General features: G+C 42.0%; 1 protein-coding gene across 5 annotated transcripts in view; it reads left to right on the top strand.

Annotated features, from left to right (window-relative positions):
* The window catches only part of LOC120783877 (RNA binding protein fox-1 homolog 2-like), a 43,650-nt gene that overhangs the window by 1,568 nt on the left and 21,657 nt on the right, over window positions 1–20,425 (top strand). For 4 of the 5 annotated variants that reach the window (XM_040117221.1, XM_040117231.1, XM_040117214.1 and 1 more), the window contains one exon: window positions 9,354–9,404. In XM_040117221.1, coding sequence (XP_039973155.1) covers window positions 9,354–9,404 — 51 coding nt within the window. Of the gene's footprint in view, window positions 1–9,353; window positions 9,405–12,734; window positions 13,197–20,425 lie in introns of those variants that run through there. The other variant, XM_040117240.1, reaches the window with a different exon arrangement.

Raw genomic sequence — 20,425 nt, 5'->3', positions numbered from 1 at the left:
AATCCTGATACACACCGCATGTGCCATTAATCGCCCCCCCCATTGTCGCTAGGTGTTAAAAGAAAGGCAGACAAGGATTGGGGGAGGGGTCACCACAGTGAAAGACAAAGAACAGAGCCTTTTGGTGTAGGCTGAAGGAGCTACGGGGCTCAGGGGGCCCTCCTTAACATGGGTCTTCCCTGATTTCATGACTTGACTGCTGAGAGCAAAGCATCAGCAACCATTCCTGCCTCTGCCGGACTAATCTGTGCATATTACAGTAAACCAGGGATTTGCAGAGGCATGGGGTGCACTTACCCTCCTCAGATCTATTACTATTTCTTTCTTTCTTTCTTTCTTTCTCACAAACACATGCACTACACACAATTCTTACATCTACACACATATACTTTGAAGTTCCCGTAATCCAGCAGCACAAGGGAAAATTTTAGCTGACATGTGGTGTTTTAGCACCGGGAAACAACACTAACAGCAGTCGAAGGGCGGACAGACATGGTTTGAGGTCATCGGCAGGTAATTGAATCCTGGGGAACTGGTAAAATACTTTAATTGGCTGCACGGCTGACCTGCTGCAATGTCAAATAGGTCCCTGCGTAATGTTGTGATGCTCGGAGAGCTTCACAGAGAATGGATGTTAGTGATGGTGGAAGGTTATAGCTCACTGGCAAAGATAATGTGACTATGAGCAGCGTGGCGTGGGGAGGGATTCTCACTGCCCATCAGTTTTATTGATCGCTGGGCACTGGGGGGTCAGGCTTGAAATAGGACAGAGTGGAGCAGAGATCGGGAGGGAGGGTGAACTGATGGATGGATGGAAGGTGAGGTAGAGAGGGATTGGTGGATGTATATAGGACGAGAAAGAGGGATGGCTTGAAGGAGAAAAAGCGAAAGAGTGGGGTTTAAATGGACAAAATATTGGGGTGTTTTGCTGGAGAAAAAGGAGATATATGTATCCTGGATTGATAGATTAAGGGGGGGAAATAAAGGATGGAGGCAAGGAGAGAAAGGACAGAGGAAATCCAGAGCCATTAGCTTGTATCCATCAGGGACCATGATAAAGGATGAGAGGAAAGTGATGGATGGCAGGATGACACAATCAGCTAGGGGGAGAGATAAGCAGGAGATACGCTCTGAATGAAGATGAGTGGTCAAATAACTCTTGATGCAATGACCAAATAAAAAAGAAAATGACACTGAGGGCTAATAAGGGCAAGTCAGTTGTGGTAGTTAAATGGAAGTTGCTCACTGTATTTGTGTGCATGCTCAGGATGGGGAAGATGAGTTCAGTGGATGATCCTAAAGGTAAATGCCCCCAACAATTACCAAAGTATTCCCATTGAGAGCTGGACCCAGGTGATTTCTGACCATCCAGGCTGACTGTAAATCAGGACTGTAATAATAAAGGAGAGTGCAGCCTCCTCTCCCCTTTGTTGCAGACCCCCCCCCCGCTCCCCTCTAGCTGTCCTCTGATTTCTCCTCCCCCCTGTCTCCCCCAGGCATATTTCCAGATTGCTAATTGACTCCTGGTTCACAGCTTTTAAGTGTGCCAGTCAGGCAAACCACCCCATCTCTTCCCCCCTTCATTCTTACTCTCTGCTGTCCCATCTCCCCCCTTCCATCTTTGATTATCTCTCCCTTTGTCAGTCCATCTCCCATCACTCAAATCTATGGAACATCTATCACTTTTTTTTCCAGCTCCACATGTGTCTCGTCCCTTGTTTTCCTCTTATGTTTGGTTTTCTCCTCATCTCCTCATCCCTCATCTTTACTACTCATCTTGGTAGTATTGATGCTTCCACTTGAGGCAGTTCTGTGGTCCACTCAGATGCAGTGGGAGTACAGTTTATAACTCTCTCTGTCTGTCCCTCTCTCTTTTTCAGAGAACTGATTTGTCCTATCGTTGGCAGTAAAGAGGCTTTGTGTCCCACTAACGAGATCAAAGCTCATTTAGGAGAGGGCATTAACCAGACTGATCGCTTTAACGGGCCAGAGCAAAGCGAGGGGGCCAGGCAAAGTGGGTGGGGGGTGGGTGTGTGAGTGTCGGGGGGGGGGGGGGGGGTATGAATGGACAGATCACTGAGATAGGTTATTACTGATACTGAACAGTTTTTGTTTCAGAATTTTCACCAGAATCAGTGTTCATTACATTGATTTGTGTGTTTTTGTAGAACAAGTGCAGTTACGTAAATTTTTATTCTTTTAAAATTCAATTTATTTATTTTTCTTTACCCAGGAGTCCAATGAGAAATTAAGTCTTATACAAGTTACACTGTTTGCTAATGAAAATGTAATGCTGCCGACAGTCCGTTCCTGATTACTTGCCTCAGAAAGCAGGCATTAAAGGATACTCAAGAGATCTGTTTGGGTTTTTCCTTAATGATGGAAGTAAATTGCAACCACAATTTAAAACAGTTTTTGCTGTTAAGTGTGCAGAATCTCATTCTTTTGGATATCTCTTGTCGATATCACATTTAGAGTTGGAGTTCTGTGATTAGTGAATTAGTCGAACGACGGTAAATTAATATGTGATTGTTATTGTCATCATTTAAACAAAAATGCCAAATATTCACTTCATTCTGTTCCTCCATTGTGATGATTTGACATCACCATAGACTGAATATCATTGAATTTTGGACTATTGGTTAGTGAAAGTTTGAAGATGCCATCTTGGGCTGTGAGCAATTTTTTTTCACATTTAGTACATTAAAAGATTAATTGAGAATGTAATCTACAGATTAATCAATAATGAAAATTAATTGATAATAATCCTAAAATCTAAGCCCACACAGCATTTGTATTTTTTTTTTTACATCCAATTGAATAAAATTCATGACACTTTTAATAATTTATTAATTATTTAAATCATTGATCAAGTAGTCATGTCAAACATTTGGCTGGATACAGCATTTAGTTTCATATACTTGGAAATCACTTAACTTTCATTTGACTAATCAGACAAACTACACAACTCTAAGACATCGGTTTGATGTCTAATAATTTGGGATTTGTCATTATTTCTGAGTTAAAAGTCACAGGATTGCAAAATATTAAATAGATTGATTGAATTTAAATAATCATTGATTGGTGCCCCTAGTCAGTAACTACAGTAGTAACTAGTCGTGCATGAACCCAGAGAGCCAATATTTACCTATAGACTAAAAGTCTAAATATCCTTTAGAAGTCAGCAGCCTGAATTATTCACAGAAAACAAGAAATAACCACAGAAGGGAAACAGTATTACAGAGAGGCAGAAGAGGTGGGTTAGGTTGTGTGTTCAGCCCGTACTGATGTGTGTTAATATGTGTTACAAAGGGTCTTATACAATCCTACTTGGTCTTCCATTATGCTCTCTGCTGCTGTTTAATGATTGCTGTTAAACTTTGAGCTTTAGCACAGCAGTGAAGTCACCCTTGACTTTTGAACTGGCAACGATAAGCTGAAAATTCTCCAGACAAAGTTGCTCAACTCATATTTTCTCTCTTTCTCTCTTTCTTTCAGTGTGTGTTCAGTTTAGTTCACTGTGCGTTATTTGCACAAGCGCACCAGCTGTAATCCCAAAGCATAAAGGAATAATAAGATTGAGAGAGGAAGAGAGGAAAGGCTCCATTCATAAAAAGAAAAAACATAGATTAGATCTCTCTCTCTCTCTCTGTTGTTCTCTCTTTACTGTTTAGTGCAGCGTTTTAAGCTCCTAACATGATACTCGAATGTTAACTTGCCCTTTATGGTCATCATGTCACCACTCCCCCACCCTACATGCCTCCACCCCAATGCTGCCCCCAAACTGTCATATCTGCTCCCATCTCCACCCACACACAGAGTGAAATGTCAATTCAGTGTTTCCCTTACATGGGGTCGTCTGTGTAGGGCTGCCACATTATTGTCACAGCTGCCTCAGTGTCATAAATAATGAAAATTCATTTGTGAAGTTTACCTGGATCCATTAAGTTGTGTGTGAGATGCTTGTCCTCTTTAAGATCAGCTATGAACCATGTCTAATACTGAGTCCAAATACTTTATTAAGTGAATCATTTGATGCTGAGTACTGATCCAAGATGTCATTAAATACAGTATATCACTGACAATCTGGTACAGCATAAAATGAAAAACTGAAATATACATTTGTTCCACTTTCATTTGTTAGCCATTGTAACATAATGCATGCCCATGGTGCACTAAATGCTTTGCCTTGATAAACTGAAATAATTAGATCTGACAGAAAACAATGAATCAGCCTGTGCAGTATATTGGTGGAAGTTACAGGGCAAAAAATAAAAAATAAAAAAATGCACACAGCATCTCACTTTTTAAATGAAATGAAACTTCTAAATACTGTGAAATGTAATAAATAAAAAAGTTACCATAATGTTAGTTAAGGATTAATCACAGGTATTGAAGTGTCACATTACGGGTATTTTTGCTCACAGTAAAAGATGTTTATTCCACAAAGGGCATGTGATTAAAAGTATCAGAAACAGGCAAGTTAATTTGCCAGTGCTGTGAGTACTTAAGAGCTTTATTGGTCCTTATCAATGGTCTTCTGCAATTCCAAATTGCGCTTTTTATATTTATAATATTTATTTGATGTTGATATTATTATATGCTTATGCACATGAAATATCTAATATCATTGGCCAGGACTGAACATTGAGCAGAAGAAAAAAAAATAAAGTGCGTAGAGATGTGATTCTTAAATTAACTGAATTGTACTTTTCCATCTAAATGTGCTGTAATTGCATATGGCTCAGAGACCACCAACATTGTGTATGTATCACATTCAGTGCCCCAAGATATTGTCTTCACATTCCCGGATTTACTTTGTGATAAAGAGACATAGTCGAGGGAATGAGGAGCTAATTCCAGTTTGTCAAATCACAAATTAGACATTTGTCCAGTAAACCTTACGGACACCACAAACATTTAAAAAATAATGCAGCCCAAGCAGAGGCGAATGTGTGCGACTGCTGGTATGTAGACCACACAGTCAGATAAGAGGAAACAGTCATCAATAAACCCAACCAGTAAATGCCCTAGAGCCACATGTTTTGTTAGTGTCAGGATTGGAAAAAATAACTTGTATCCAGTTCATATCAGAAGTTTCCAAAATTCCTACTCTTTTAGAAAGTACAAAAACAAAAAACAGAAACAAAAACTCATAACTGTGCCATTCTGTCTGCACATTTTGGGCTACATGGTCTGAAAAAGTTGCTGTCATAAGAACTAAACCTTCAGTCTTAGGGGATACTTGCAATTCATCTTGTCTTTCTATCCTTCCTCTTACCTGTCTTTGTCTGTCTTTATGTCCCCGCATATTTCACTATCTCCATTGCGTTTGTCATTTTCAGCTTCATCTTTTGGCTGTGATATACCTTTCGGAGTATAGCACATTGACAAAGCAATCCATCATTTCTGTCCTCTGTCCTCCGGCGTGTTGTGTTGATTCCTTCTCCTTCAGCTTCAGCATTATATGGTGGCACTGTTTTATTCTCTGAGTGTGCCCCATTCATCTCCAGTTTTTCCTCCTCACTTGTGATTTGTTGACTTCATAAAGTTTCGAGTTTGCTCATATATTGACTCAGTGATTACCAAGAATCCTCTGTAGATAACACTTGATGAATGACTGAAATCTACGCACCATATTGGTTGTGGTTTTGCGTCTCTCGAATGGAGTTGATAATCTTGAGCTGAGTTTTAATGAAGGTGGTTTTAGTCTTACAAATGTTTGCGTGGCTGTTAAAAGTAATTTTACTCTTGTTGATATAGGTGAGCCAGAGCAATCCACAGTCAATTGTGATTTTTTTTTTTTTTTTGTAGTAATGATGTATTGGTAGTAGCAGGTGGGACTTTTCTTACGTTTGTGATATGATTGAGACCATAAAGCCAAAGACTGGCACAGTCAAACTCCTCACGCTGTTCTGTTAGGGACCACTGGATGCCTGCAGCAGCCCCCTTAAATTACCCCGCTCCCCTCCTCCCACTGTCTCCCTCCCCTCTCACCATCTGTTGACCTCATGTCATTTTGCCTTCCTTCACCACTGCTGCTCCTTTTTTTTCGCATGCTTTCTTCCCATTTGCTCCAGCAACTCCCCAACTTCTTTCCTTCTCCTAAAATAGCCAGTCAGAGAGAGAGAAAATAAACAAGAGAGACGCCCTTTAGCTTTGCCCTCCGCAGATTCAGAGAGAGGGAGAGGGAGAGGGAGGGAGAGAGGGAGGGAGACAGAGAGAGAGAGGGAGGGAGAGAGAGGGAGAGAGAGAGAGAGAGAGAGAGAGAGAGAGAGAGAGTGTGTGTGTTTATGTTTGTGTGACTGGTTTTTTGTGCTTTTGCTGATCCCTGCCAGTGCAGTCTGAAGCACTCAGTCAGCCAGCCGGCGCCTTCAAAGGCTCCTCCTCGCTCACTAACTGTATGGAATTGACTTAATGGAAACTTGCAAAAGTGCAGTATGAAAGCCCAGCTTTCAACCTGGACAGGATTAGTTCAGTGCGCTGTGTTAATTTTTTCATTTATTTATTTTAAAAAGTATGGCAGGCATAAATGTAAGTGCCTTTGTATACTTTTCAAGATACACAGGCATGTTATATACTTAAAAGCAATGCCATATGGGAAAGGGAGTGTATGTGCGTGCTTTAGTGTGAGTGTGAGTAAACGAGTGTGTCTGAAAACTAGGTATCAAGTTCAGACCCCCAATCCCCTCCCCCACCCCTTAAGAAAATATAAATCACATGGCATTCTTCACATATGACTCATTGTCTCCCTTTTGCAAATGTTTTACTGCTTTATATTTCTCTCCCCTTTCTTGGCTTTGATCGTTCTTATTCCCCACATTCTTCTTCCTCCTTTGTGTGTCTGTCTCTGCCCTTATTTTCATCTCATTCTGTTCTTTCTTTTCTTCTTTCTCTCTCCTCTGTCCTTCCTTCTTCCAGCTAGCCCACTCCCTCCCTCCTCTCCTGCGGACAGATTGATTCCAGATGTTGCTTCCCTCTCTCCCTCCTCCTGTTCTTAAACTCCTCCTCTTTCCCTTTCTTCTTTCCACTCTGTCCACTGTAGAACACTGACTCTATAATTTGACAGTTGGGGATAATTTTGGTTTACATTTCACTTGCATTCCAGTTTTCCTCCCAGTTTTTGTTGCCAGTGCGGTGCCTACACCCTTACTTTGACTGTAAATGTGATTTAAAAACACAGATTGTCAACAGTTAAATCACCCGTAACTGTATGTATTTTGTGGTAATATACAGATTTATCAGATTTCTTGAGCTGCTTTGGTAGTCCACCACCACTGAATGGATATAGCACAAACACTAAACAAACATAAGCTCCTGTTTTTGCTGCACTAAATCCACAGCTCTGTCCTATTTGAAATGCAGTGCAGTGTTGGTAACTCCCAACATGCAACTCTTTTTATTTAAAATGGGAAGAGTTTTCTCATTCCCATCGACATTGCCCAAGGCTTTGTAGACTTGAGGTTCTGCTCTGAACAGCGCCCTTATACTGCATATCCATCTGTGCTGTGTCGAGTACCAGCAGCTTCTACACAGTCAGTGTGTTTCTGAATATGAGCCAGTCCATTCCCCTGTAAATGTGGCACACCAAGGAGAGTGTTCCCCCTGGGGACGAGGCACGAGGGGGAAATTGGTTCCAGATGAAACAGGAAGTGGAGAGTTGAGACAAAGAAAGGGTTGTTTCAGACAAGGGAAAGGGAGGAAGGGCCCGAGTGTGGACACAAACACTCACACTCAGTCAGCATTTAGTCTTCACATTGACCATCAAAAGAAAAATATTTCTTTCTCGTTCTTACCTATTCTTTACATCTGGTCCATTTTTTTTTAACCTCATACTTTCATTCCCCCTCGGCTTCCCACTAGTCCACGCTGTCTAGACACTCCTTCCCCTTCTTCAGTTGTCCATACATCATACCACATCTGTTTTTGGACTTAGCCTCCATATCTCCAAGCCCAAATCTCACACAGAGTTGTAATGTATTTAAGCTAGCTCTTCGGGATCAGCTTAATAGCTGTATGCCTGAATGGTTAGACAAACTGTGTGTCAGTTTGTTGTTGCTTTCGCCCCTCTGTCTCAGACTCTTGCCCTTGATTGGCTGGATGAATACTATCAGGAAGTGATTTCTGCAACAGGCAGCTCGAGGTCAGGGCCAGGAGGTTAACACTGTTGACACTCTTGAGACACCAACTCTGCCATTCTCATCGCTGCGGCATTACACGGCCCACACTTGACCTGTTTGCTGAATGGAGAAGCACACTCAGGCGATGGGACAGCAGCACATTTATTTGAAATTTTTTTTTGTCTGCTCTTCAGTCCTGCAGGTTAAATGCAATGAAAACATCAGCACTTCTTAAGACCCCATCCCCCATCCCCCAACACATATGCACACACACACATCTTTATTTCTTTTACCTCCTCAGACCTTCCCTCGTCCTCTCTCTTCTCCTCCTTCTCCTGCCCCCCCTTTCTCTTCTTGCCTAGTGAGACTCAGACTCATGCCTCTGAGTCTCACTAGGCGGTCATGTTTTCTCTGCAAGGCTGGCCAGCAGGCTAGATGGTGCCGGTGTCATCTCTGTCACTGCTGTCAAAATATCATCATTTGGTTAACTTTCTCTATTGTTCCAGTCCTCCTCCTGCTCCCTCCTTTCGTCTCTTTGTCTTTCTGTCTTTTTTATTTTGCCTCCTCCTCACCTAGCTCTACACCAAACAATGGCTCCTCTCTCGGAGGAGCCATTGTTTGGAAGAAGAAAATAATAGTCACAGAGAAAAGAAAGGGGAGAGAGACAGAAATAATCTAATTAAAATTAATTACAGAGCAATTAACCACACCGCTGGTTTCTGGGGCAGGGTCGATGAGGGGTAGGGGCACTCACTCTGCTAGTGGATTTTGATTGGTTAGCCGGATATGAAAGCTGGGTAACCTACAGTGACGGTTTACCAGTCACTGTATCCACATGGACTGTTAAATGTTAACTTAATTCACTCCTCAGTCTTTTTTCTACAGGGAAGTGTCCTCTGTCCTTGTTTGAACTTTTCTCTGTTACTGACTGACTTTTTGTTTTGTTTTTTTATAATCCTGGACATTGAAAAACAACAGCACCAAACTAATGTTTGGATGTATTTTAAGGCTGTAAAAATTGTTTGAGTAGTAGTGAAAAACTCCAAAACCAATTTTTCAATTTATGTATATTATTTTTCTTTCATTAGTTTGAACCCAAGCCAGGTGGAGATTTTTGTCAGAGAGTGCATTTCACCTGAAATGTAAAAGTTTTGGACCATCATACTGCATCCACTCATTTTTCAAAAGCCAATCCACTTACTCCACTCTCTTCCTTCCTGTTGTCTCTTGCAGAACAATGAGCCTTTAAACCCCGGTTTCCATGGATACCCATCTCACACTCAGGTAAGAGATTAGTGACTGCTTGCAAACCCATGTAACAATGAATTTAAAAATAATGTAAATAACAATCCTTGAATAACTTGAGGTTTGCTAGTTTTCAGACACACATTCCTTTTGAACAACCTTTAAAGGTAAAAGAGAATTGGTCAAGTCCATTTGATCCAATGCTGCTTGTTCAAAGAAGGTATCCACTGAAAAAAGTATGGCCCTTCAGCATAGCTGTACTCTAGTTCCCCTCAATTTTGGAATATAAGTGAGACATTTTTGTACACAGTATAATGCACATTTTAGAAACCAACTCTTAAATCTTCTTTCCCAGGTGAACTTAGTGTTGTCACCCAGCAGGATGCATTCTGTTTTACTATAAATAATTATCCTTATCCGGATTATTGTGAAGTTCTGCTACTGCCTGTGGCAGCTTATAATTGATGGCTATTAGAAGAATTGATGAAAGACGAACTGGTAGTTATGCTACCACCTTCTTTAAACTAAGCTGTGAACGCTTCACATGCAGCACTGTTTCACAATACCGTTCCTATCCTCTCATACTTTCCCTTTATGCCTCTCTCAGTCTCTTTCTTATTCTAAGTGTCTCTCCATGCATATTGCTCTCGGTAATGAGTGCCTTATGTGTGCAGCGCAGCGGCAGGGTAGCTGACTATTTTCTTATCTACCTCCAAGCAGCAGAGCACATTGAACTGCTCAAACCAGCTCAGTGCTCATGTGTGGATATGTGTGTGTTTATGCATGCGCAAACCCCATTTGAGTGTATTTAGGAGAAAGGCCTCTATATCTGAGAGCCTGCGCACTTGCACCCTTTTCTTTGTGTGTGTGTGTGTGTGTGTGTGCGCGCACGTGTGTGTGCCCGTGTGCGTGTGTGTGTGCATGTGTGTGTGTGTGTGTGTGCACGCGCACGTGTCTCCAGTCTGTGTCTAGGATGTGCAGCTCTCTGGCAGTGCCACAGGAGGGGAGTGTTGGTCTGTGTGTCTGCTTGCCCCCAGCCTCCCTCCCCACATCACAACATGGGAGATTCTCATAGGCCTCATCCCCTCTCGTATTCTTCCCCCCGTCGTCTACTCTGCTTGATTCTCAAATCCTGCTCTACCCTCAGTATCTCATTTCATGGGAATACAGCTCCCTGAGAGTTTGAGAAGGAGGCCCATGATGTAACAATTTGGTTTTCAGGTTTGAAGTTAATTATATGTAGATTTCAATTTCCTTCCATTGTGTGCAGTATTCACTTACTTCTGTCTGTGTGTTGACCAGACAACAAAAAATAACGATTGTGTGAGAGATTAAAGGCAAGAGAGCAATAAGAGGATGAGGCAGAGAAGTGGAGCAGAGGTGAAACAAAAATGGAAGCAAGTTATTTAAGATGGCTTGCCTGCAGGGCACAAAATCATACAATAGTTAGCAGCTCAGTTAGAGCAAACGTGTATTCCTGTCGTGGCTCTCGCCTGCTAGGCTTATCTGCTTGTAAAACACCTGGGCAGAGAACACTGATCTGCTGTACGTCTGAAGTCCTCCTTGTCATCTGTTAAATTCAGAGCCAGTGCACACTGCTGCATTTGTTTTATAAATGATTTAAAAGTCGTCCCTGCCAATGTATTCTGCCCTTGAGCACATATATTAGGAGTCTCCGGCACACTAGCTGCTGGTTATCATGCAAATGGAGCTAGCCAAGCCTAGCTTAGACGGATTGGCTTGTTCATTGCTGCAGTACATTTGTCTTGGTAATGCCTCTGTCTTATGTTATGTATGCATATTTGAACTGCCTGTAGGTCTGCTCGTGTCAATATGAGTTAGTTAAACGGTGACAGGCTCCTGTGGTTCCCTGCTGCTGTGCACTGTGAGGGGTAAATGTGTGTGTGGCAGTGTGTGTGTGCATGGCCGTTCTGACCTGTGGGACCATACATGTCCGTCTCCTGCTGTTTAGGTCACAGAAATGATCAGGGCTAACAACACGCACGCACGCATGCACGCACGCACACATACACACATACACACATACATACATACATACATACACACACACAAACACATACAGACAATCCACAGAGACTGAACGCTCAAGCAATATTTACCTTTTAGCAATAGCAATATTTAAATCAGGCCATAACCTTCACATAAGAAATTGGAGTTTTCCTGAAAATGTTGTTTAGAATATGTTCTTTAGAATAGTTAATCTTGAGCTATTGATTATCTGTTGATGCTGTGTTTGAAAAGGCAGGCCTTTGTTTGAATTAGCCAATGAGTGTGGGGTGGATATAGCCTTTTTAATTTAAATTCATGTGTGTTTGTGTGTCAGCCAAGGTGTAGCAGTAGCATGAATATAACCATAGCACATCTGTGTGTATATTATGTGCATGTGTTTGTGTGTGCCTGCGTGTGTTTATCTCTGTGTTCAGTCTGTGTGCTTAATCCTCAGATCATCCCCTATTCATCCTCTCATCCTTCTCATTTACAGCCCTAATCCTGTCATCCCGAGCTCTTCTTTTCACCCAGCCCTCTATCCATTTATCTCCCTATCCCGTTATCTCTTGCTTGCATCCACTGCCCCTCTGCCCCCTACTCCGGCCCAGCTCCCTTCATTTGCCCCATTTCGGCCTACCACTTCGAATCACTTAGGTTGCCCTCCCTCCATCCCTCTGGACCCAGTTCTAGCCAGACTCAGCAGATGTCTAAAAGTTGGCATCAGGGCTTTTTTTCCGCAGAGTTCAGTCCCTCCCAAATGAAAATGCAGTGCAAGGAACTGCACTCTCATCTCTGCAAATTAAGCGCCTCCTAACAATACAGTGGTGGGAAGTGAAGGAACTGAGCCCGAGCCAGAAGAAAAAGGTGCAATGCAGCGTGATACAGATTCGTGTTCAGGTTGAGGTTTAGATACTGGAATCGGGGCTGGCGCTCCCTCAGTTTTGTAAGACTTCCATCTGTGCGATGAAGGCAGCTGCAGCAAAGAGATGGTGATCTAGGAGCCTACCCACGCAGCTAGCTACCTAGCTGACTACCGGCTGGCCTATCCTACCACTGTTTTTTGGAGCTGACAGGCTGCCACGCAATAAATAAATCATCAAAAAAAGCTGCAATGCAGTGGGGTTCGCCTTCGTGTTCTGTACTTTGAGGCAGTGCGTGGATAGAAGACAGCATCCCTTCCTTCCTGTTCCTTTTCTCTCTCCAGGGGTTTGAGGAGACAGCAACAAAAGCTTTCTGACTCCATCCAGACACAGGGCTAGATGGCTACATGGAAGGATGGATGCTTTGATGAATAGGAGGGACTGAGACTGAGAGGGAGGGAAAGTTTTTAAAGAGGGGCGGGAACAAGAGGAAGCAGGGGGAGCAGCAGGACATGTAACGCGAGTGTGTGAATGACAGACGCAGAGCAAAGACAAGAGAGAGAGTGGAGGAGAGAAGAGACTCAGGCTGTCAGGAGGAGAGAGACAGAAAGGCCCGGGGGGATCACAGCATCAGGGCCAGGGAGACGAAGAAAAGAGAGGCAGAGAGTGACAGGCAGACGAGTCTTGCGTGCTGGAGAAGTGGAAGAAGGGACACCGGCAAAGAGAGGGAGGAGGAAGAGGGAGTGAACGAGGGAGAATTTGAATGTGTGAGACAGACGTGGACTGAAGCCATCGTCAGCTCATGGTCCTAGAGCACAAACAGAGGAGAGGAGGAACAGGAGGAGAAATAGAGACGCAGAGAGAAGGAGAGAAAAGAAGGAACGGGAAAGTGGAGAGCTGGCCAGCAGTTGTTCCTCTAGATCAGACAATGATGGGGCTTTACTACCCAGCAATGCTGCCGGTAAGTTCACTTCTTGAGCAGAGCTTCTTTCTATGGAACTACTTTGTGCTTGTGTTGAGAAAGGCAGGATCAGAACTACAAAAACAAGAGAGATTATTAATGATTTTTCTTCATCAGTTTGGCTTGATGAAAATAAGTAATTGGTGTGCTCTTTATGGTATGGCCTGTTTTGGTTTGCTGTGTCTTGGCCCAGGTGAGGCCTCCTTCAGATAGTTGGCAGGGCATCAGGCTAACAGCAGGACTTGTCCCTGCAGCTCTGCCCCTTTGACTTTTTAACTCTTTGCACCCGAGTATCTTTGATTCTTTTGGTAGAAAAATCATGGCTAAAGGTTTCTTACCACACTGTAAAATTTTGCCCTTGTGTCATTGCAGTGGAGACGATATACATAGACATATGCTTGCATAAGGATTCCACAGTGACAATGCTGTTATATTAAAATAGTCACTTAACACATAATGAAGTTGATGTTTTGCGCTACGCTGCTCTTAGCATATGGTGGGCGTGTCTGTGCTACTTAAGCTGAGAGACAGCCTGAGGATGAGAGCTGTTCTCTGGCTCTGTTCTAGCATGTCTTGCTCTCTGGTCTTGGGTTACTCTGGGCCTGAGGCGGGTTGTTGGGATTGGGGAGATGTCAGGAAGGTACATGCATGCAGACATGTGGTGGCAGCCGCTGCTTAGACTGCCTGTGTTGACATGGATGTAAAGTGGGTATTGCATGCTTTCGTCATGCTGACTGCACACAGTGTCATGTTATATTTCATATGAATGTACATTTGTGTGTGTCATGTAATGTCATGTGCACAGAGGGCAGAGACTGAGATTTTTCCAAGCGATTGAAAGTTGTCCTGCAAGCTGTCCATGCAGTTTAAACTTCATCTGTCCCTGGACTGAGGGAGACAGGTGCCAAGGCACAGTTGTTTCTTTACACACACACATTTGTTGCTAGGAGTACTTTAACAACCCCCCCCAAAAAAAACAAAAAAAACAAAAAACACATGGTTACAACAAATTAATACATGGAAACACTCCTGTTCTTTGGTAACTTACCCACACATACACACACACACCCACTACCTGCATTTGACCCATCCACAGGGTTACACCATCTGTGTACTTCTCAAAGAGATGTGAAGACTTTCAATAACAGTAGTCTCTGCAGTGTTTATAGTGAAGATTCAACATAGTAGACAGTGGTGTAACTTTGTAGAATATTTTTCTTTATTTGGTCAGTAACCGCAACCTGCACCTCTACTTCAGCATGTTGAAGTAATCTGAAATTGAGAAGAGACGTTATGATTGAGGGGCTACAGGTCAAAACTACTCTAAGGTTATACTAATCATGTAATAACTCTGTAGTAACACTGTAGTTATTGTATAGTGCCTGTTCACTCCTTCAGAGCCATACATTTATGGTCATTCAGATTGACCATCAAGGTTCTCTTCCCCCCTGATCTCTTAAATTCTAATCAAATTTCTCTCTCTCCTACATGAACTATCTTTTTCTCCATTTTCACGTTTTTCCTCTTTTTCCCCTCTGGCTCTCTCTCTCTCTTTCCCCCCTCCTCTATTTTCCTTCCCCCTCAGGCTAGAGCAGCTCTAAGCTAAACACATTATTCCTCTTCAAAGAGAAAGATGCCAAATGGAGGTTGCCGGTAGTAACTAGAAGGGTGTGAGGGCAGGGGTGCAGGGGGTTAGTTCCATGTGGGAATGCACTTCAAAGTTGACCAACCACCAGTCACACCGTCCTCTTTAAAATTTATGGTGCTGCTCTCTGTTTTGGGTAACACATCTCTATAGCATACACTGTTGATAAGAGTTACTGGTTAATGCTTAGTATAAATGCAGGTCTCGCTTGATGGCACCATTAATGTTACCACTGTCACCATTTTGCAATCTGCTGTGCTGATGCTATAGAGGGGTAAATATGTCAGATTGTTACCCTACCTCGAATAATTAATTCCATTAATTTAAATATTGTTTTTGCGTGATGTGAAAAATGTCACAGAACGAAAATCAAATTATTACGACATGCACAAAAGGTTATTTTTAGTTGAAAGGTAACGTAGTTGACAGTGGGTAGATTCTACTTTGTCCAGTCTCTCGCTACTTGCCAGGTAGCTCTCTGCTGATATCAGGCTGATGTCAACAAACAGAAACAGCAGGAGCAGATAAATTATTTAACTGTTATTTTTGTTCCCTGTTTGTCCTGAAACTGATTATTAAACTGGATGTATGTGCTCAACTTAGTTGAAGCACCTGGTACCGACTGCCTATAGCCACACCGGATAACCTGTATTTTTAAACATGTGTACTGATGACAGCAATACCAGTGGTGGAGATCTTTTATCATTCTTGCACGACTGTTTTGCTCATGTAGGCCTCCCCACATAAAATAAATAAATAAAAAATATGTTTCAGTCAAGTCTCATTCTTTCTGCATTTTGCAGGAAAAATATTGTTTAAAGTTGCAAATGGTCCCCTAATCTTCAAGATGAAGATTCTACTCATATATGCCCCAACCAACTTGAACTTACATCTTGATTTTATTCAGAGCATCAAATGAACGTAGTCAGCCACTTACTTGGCAACACTTCTGGGGAAAATATCAAATATGTTTGATTAGTGATTGAACTGTTCCAGACCGGGCAGGATCTTGGGACAGTAGGGGTGCGCTCACAGTGGGGGCGGGGTGGGGGTGGACATGGTGGACATAGAATCTGCTGATTCTAAAAGCTATTCTGTTTGAATGTCTAGTGAGCCTTACTGCAGAAGGATGGCATTCAAAGCATTGCTCCTGTCATATTATTTTATTTTTGTTTTCACAGTTCAACAAAAGTGTGTCAGTTTAACTGGTTATCTGAAAATACGTGTGCATATTCAGTGTCTCTCTCTGTGTATTTGTGGATGTCCAGAGGTGTTGCATCATCCCTCTGACCTACCTACGTAGTGCTAAGCTCATGAGGAAAGGTGTCAAGGCAAGCCGCTGTTAAACTGACTGGCATCTGAGTATTTAGGCTGCCTAACTGTTCCACCTCCCATATTATCTCCATAAGACTGTTTGGTTAGCCACCGTACGACTACAGGCCTTCAAGGAATATGCAAGTGATCCACACCCAAGTCTGTTACCCTTAGTTCTCTGTTCGTACGTCTGTTCGCGGAGCGAAGCTGCACACATATGAGAAATGGACAGAAAAGTGCAGCTGCATTCTCATAAAAAACTGACAGATATCTGTGTGTTTTGCTGGAACTTTCTGGCTAGAGTACCACAAACACTTATTTTTATCAGGTAACTGCATATGTAGCTCAAATCATTATAGTTATCCTGTGGCATTATGGGTATTTCTTTGTCTTTTTCAGCTCTCACGTTAGAAAGTCACAGATAATACTGACTTCCCATTTACAAAAAAACACAAACAGAACCTCTTACGACAGATTGAGTGCTAAACCCAAGTGTAGAGTCCTCAATATTGCTGGCCTAATGCACTGTGTGACACCACTCAACCTCAGGGTTAACTGTTCTCCTGTTGCCCATGTAGCCATGATGATATTGTCTAACACTAAAGCTGCTCTAACTGTGAGTGCCTGAGGCTGTATGCATTAGGTCGAGGTGTGAAAACACTCAACGTTACCTCACACCAGAGCGCACATACATACAAACAGAATCGCGCATTGCAAGCATGCATGTGGTGCAGCCCTAAATGTATGCAGTATCTCCTGTGTTACCTACTCCTGCATGATAAACAGCACTGTAGCACTGTGCCACTGTACCCGATCTTAGGACTGCAGCAGTAAGTCAGTGATGCAGGATTTTTAAATTTAAACTTAATTCACAGAGGTTATGACGGCAGTAGGCAAATGCCCCAACATGCTGCAGCTACTAAGAATTAGCAATGCAAGATTTTAGTAAACAGTTCTTCTTGAGGATGGAATAAAAAAGTTGGAAGAAGCAGTGCAGCGAGCATGTTAAAACATTCAAAGTCTGCGCTGGCTTTATTAACAGATTTTCATTGATCCTTTAGTGTTGGTTTTATTGATTCTTGGTGGTTTATGGTGAAAAGCTCATTCTACTGTTGCAATCTCTGTAACTGAGTCTGGATTAAATGTCTGTTAAGTTTGAATGTCGGTCAGTGATTAGATAAGAGCGATAGGGATATAAAAATCTGGATCCTAGAATTAATAATTGTGATTTGGAAGCTAGTGAGCACATCAGTGCTACGACACGTGAAACAGGCCTATGGACAAAGACAAGCTGGGGACTAGAGGGAGGTTAAGTGTGTTTCGAGTTTGCCTTTTTCTTCATTTAGTAGAAACACTGAAGACACTTCAACATGTTTTAGCTGAGGGTTGTTGTTTCCTTTATTTTGATTAAGATGTACTTTTGAAAGTTTGTTTTAGTTAACTTTTAACTTAAATCAGCCTAAATGAATTTTACCTGTCTTCAGTTCTCATCAACCATAACAACTAGGGCTAAAACTAATGACTAGTTTCATTATTGATTAATCTGCTGATTATTTTTCTCAAGGAAAGAAAACTGTGAAAAATGCCGGCTATAATTTCTCACAGCCCAAGATGGGTTCTTTGGCTGCTTTGTTTTGTCAGACCAACTGTCCAAAGCCCAAATATATTCAGGTCACTAATATTTATCACAAAGAAAAGCATCAAATCCTCACATTTTAGAAGCTTGAACCAGGAAATGTTTGGCAAAATGTTTAGGTCGCTGCCCTGTTGCTCTTCACCGGCGGCTGTCTAGTAAAGTCAATAAAATGAGTACAGGCTTAAGTTGAGCTGTTCTTTTGTTATTCTGTTATTGCACATGCAAACCAGTTCTTAATGAATAATATTTGTGTTGTTTTGAATGATTCAGTATCTACATATGTTTTGGTCTGTGTACTTTGTCAAAAGAATAAATATCTGAATCGTACATAGGGTTTTTTTTTTTTTTTTTTTTTTTTTTTAGGCCATATTGCCCTGCCTGCGGTGAGTCAGAGTGTTAGAGAAAGGGCTGTCATTGTGAATGTGATAATGATACTGATGGTGATGATGATCAGTACTGTCCAAAACAGACAAGCTGCATGTCACAGATCTCAGCACAGCCACAGAGCTGCTGACACTGACAAGACAGCATCGTGTTTGCCTGTTGCTTAAATGGGAATTACTGGGAATTGGTGGCTATTTTTGAGTCATTAGGTTCTTACTACATCAAAAACATTAAGAACATCAACTAAAAGTTCTCTGTTTGGTCATTTTTCTTGCCAAATAAACATCCATGTGTCCTCTGGATCTGGGCCAGTCAACTATTGATTTACCTCTAAGGGACAACCTTTGTGTTATCCGATTGGCCCACAGTGAGGAAGGAGAGACAGGATCTTCTGCACAGACGCAGCCTTATAAGGAGATGGGCTGTGGCCTGTGCTTTGATGGACATTACAGTGCAGAAGAAGCTTTGAGTGACTTGAGGGGCGGGTGTTGTGGTTTTAAAAGACAAAAAAAAAAAAAATCTCCCTCTGGCTTTCATCAAGCGTGGCAGGAGAGAAGAAGAGGGAAGGGGAAAAAGGAGGAGGGGGGGCATGAACGGAGACATACTTACTTCTCAAACCACAGGAAAAAGAAAATACACGGATTGCAGAGGGAGAAAAGAGTATTTCTATCCTCAGTCAAGCTACTTCAAAGATATTTTTAATAGACAAACTGTCATGAATTTGCACAATTGATAAGTTTCAGCAGCACTTGGCTGCTCATTTTGTGTTTCTGCGGCTGGTGTGTGCTTTACTTTGGTGGTTAGAGGTTAAAGTCAGCAGACAGACACAGATGCATGCTTGAAAGGTTTGCCGTGAAAAGGCCTCTCCTCCCCCATCCTCTCCGTGTACGGAAAAACATATGGTGTCTCAGGTAACACAACTGCTGTGTTTGTGTGTGTGCATGCATGAGGTGAGAGCGAAACAGTATGGATGAATAGATCCTACTCCAGATGGTCCTTTTTGGTTTTAATATCAGATTGTTGATTTTAAAAAATCCATCTCAGTTGATTTTTTTTTTTTTTTTTTTTTTTTTTTCCTTTCAACTCTGTTTTCAGCTCTGCTCAGATTGCTTTTCGTGTAAATTTAATTCGAAGCCTAACCTGTTTAAACTTATCTCACAATGTCAAAATTCAGTCTGGAAAGTTTGTATGGAGACCAGACATAACAAAAAAGAGCATGTCTTTATTTCCCATTATCCCCTTCCCCCTCCTGTTAAGCACTCCTTTTCTTTTTTCCATTATTTCCTTTTTCCTTTCTCCCCCTCTCCTTTTGACTATATGATGCTGCCATGTAGGGCAGTGCTGCTCCTTAGTCAGCGGGTCAGGAATGCCTGTGTGGACTTAAGGTTGTACTGTATTGTGTTCTGATCTTAATCCACTGACAACTTTCATGCTTCTCTTTGTTTATTGGTCCATCAATTCATCCACTAATTCTTCTTTTTTTAGACTTCGTTAGATGGTTAATGACAATGATAAACCCTTAAATGATATAGCAATACTCAAGCACTGTGTCATGGTTCTTTTAACCTCTACAATAGGGGCCTAATTATTGTAACACTTTAAATCTTTCTTTTTTCACATGACTTATCGTGAGAGCATTTTGTAATGACATCCAATCCAGTTGGCTCTCGCTTGGCAGTGCTTTATTCAGTTGGAAACATGGCGAAGACAGAGTAAAGAAAGTTGTAGCCTTGCTTTTATAAACCATGACGCTGCTTCTCTAGTGCCCTAAAGCAGTGTCTGGAAAAAACTAGATAATCAGTGTTCATAATATTGCTTCCCTGTTAATCTCAGCTCTGGGAAACGCAGTCACTGACCAACTCTCCTTGACTCTCTCATTCAGTAAAACTTAAAACATAAATGGACCCTCCTGTTAAAACACAATTAGGTCTAATTCCCTCTCTGTCTAATCATAAACTTTAATTTTCTTGTTCTGTTGTCACTCTTTTCTTTCTTTTCTTTCTCTCTTTTTTTTCTCTATGCCCAGCATTTTTGATGTGTATGACTCAGCTCTGGGCTGGGATATGACTACAGGACACACCCTTTAGTGGCTGAGTACAGGCTACTGCATGTTTACGAGCTTGCAGGCCCTAACAAGTACAATTACGCTTTGATTTAACCTAGCCGGGCTTAACCTGACAATTTTAACAGCTTATTATCTCTTTTGAGCAGCGGTTTTTGATGGTTCCTCTTTTATCATTAGGTGACAGA

The sequence above is a fragment of the Xiphias gladius genome, chromosome 3 (genome assembly GCF_016859285.1).
Source record: "Xiphias gladius isolate SHS-SW01 ecotype Sanya breed wild chromosome 3, ASM1685928v1, whole genome shotgun sequence".
In the NCBI taxonomy this organism is placed as follows: Eukaryota; Metazoa; Chordata; class Actinopteri; order Istiophoriformes; family Xiphiidae; genus Xiphias; species Xiphias gladius.
This window is presented reverse-complemented; position numbering and strand designations above follow the sequence as displayed.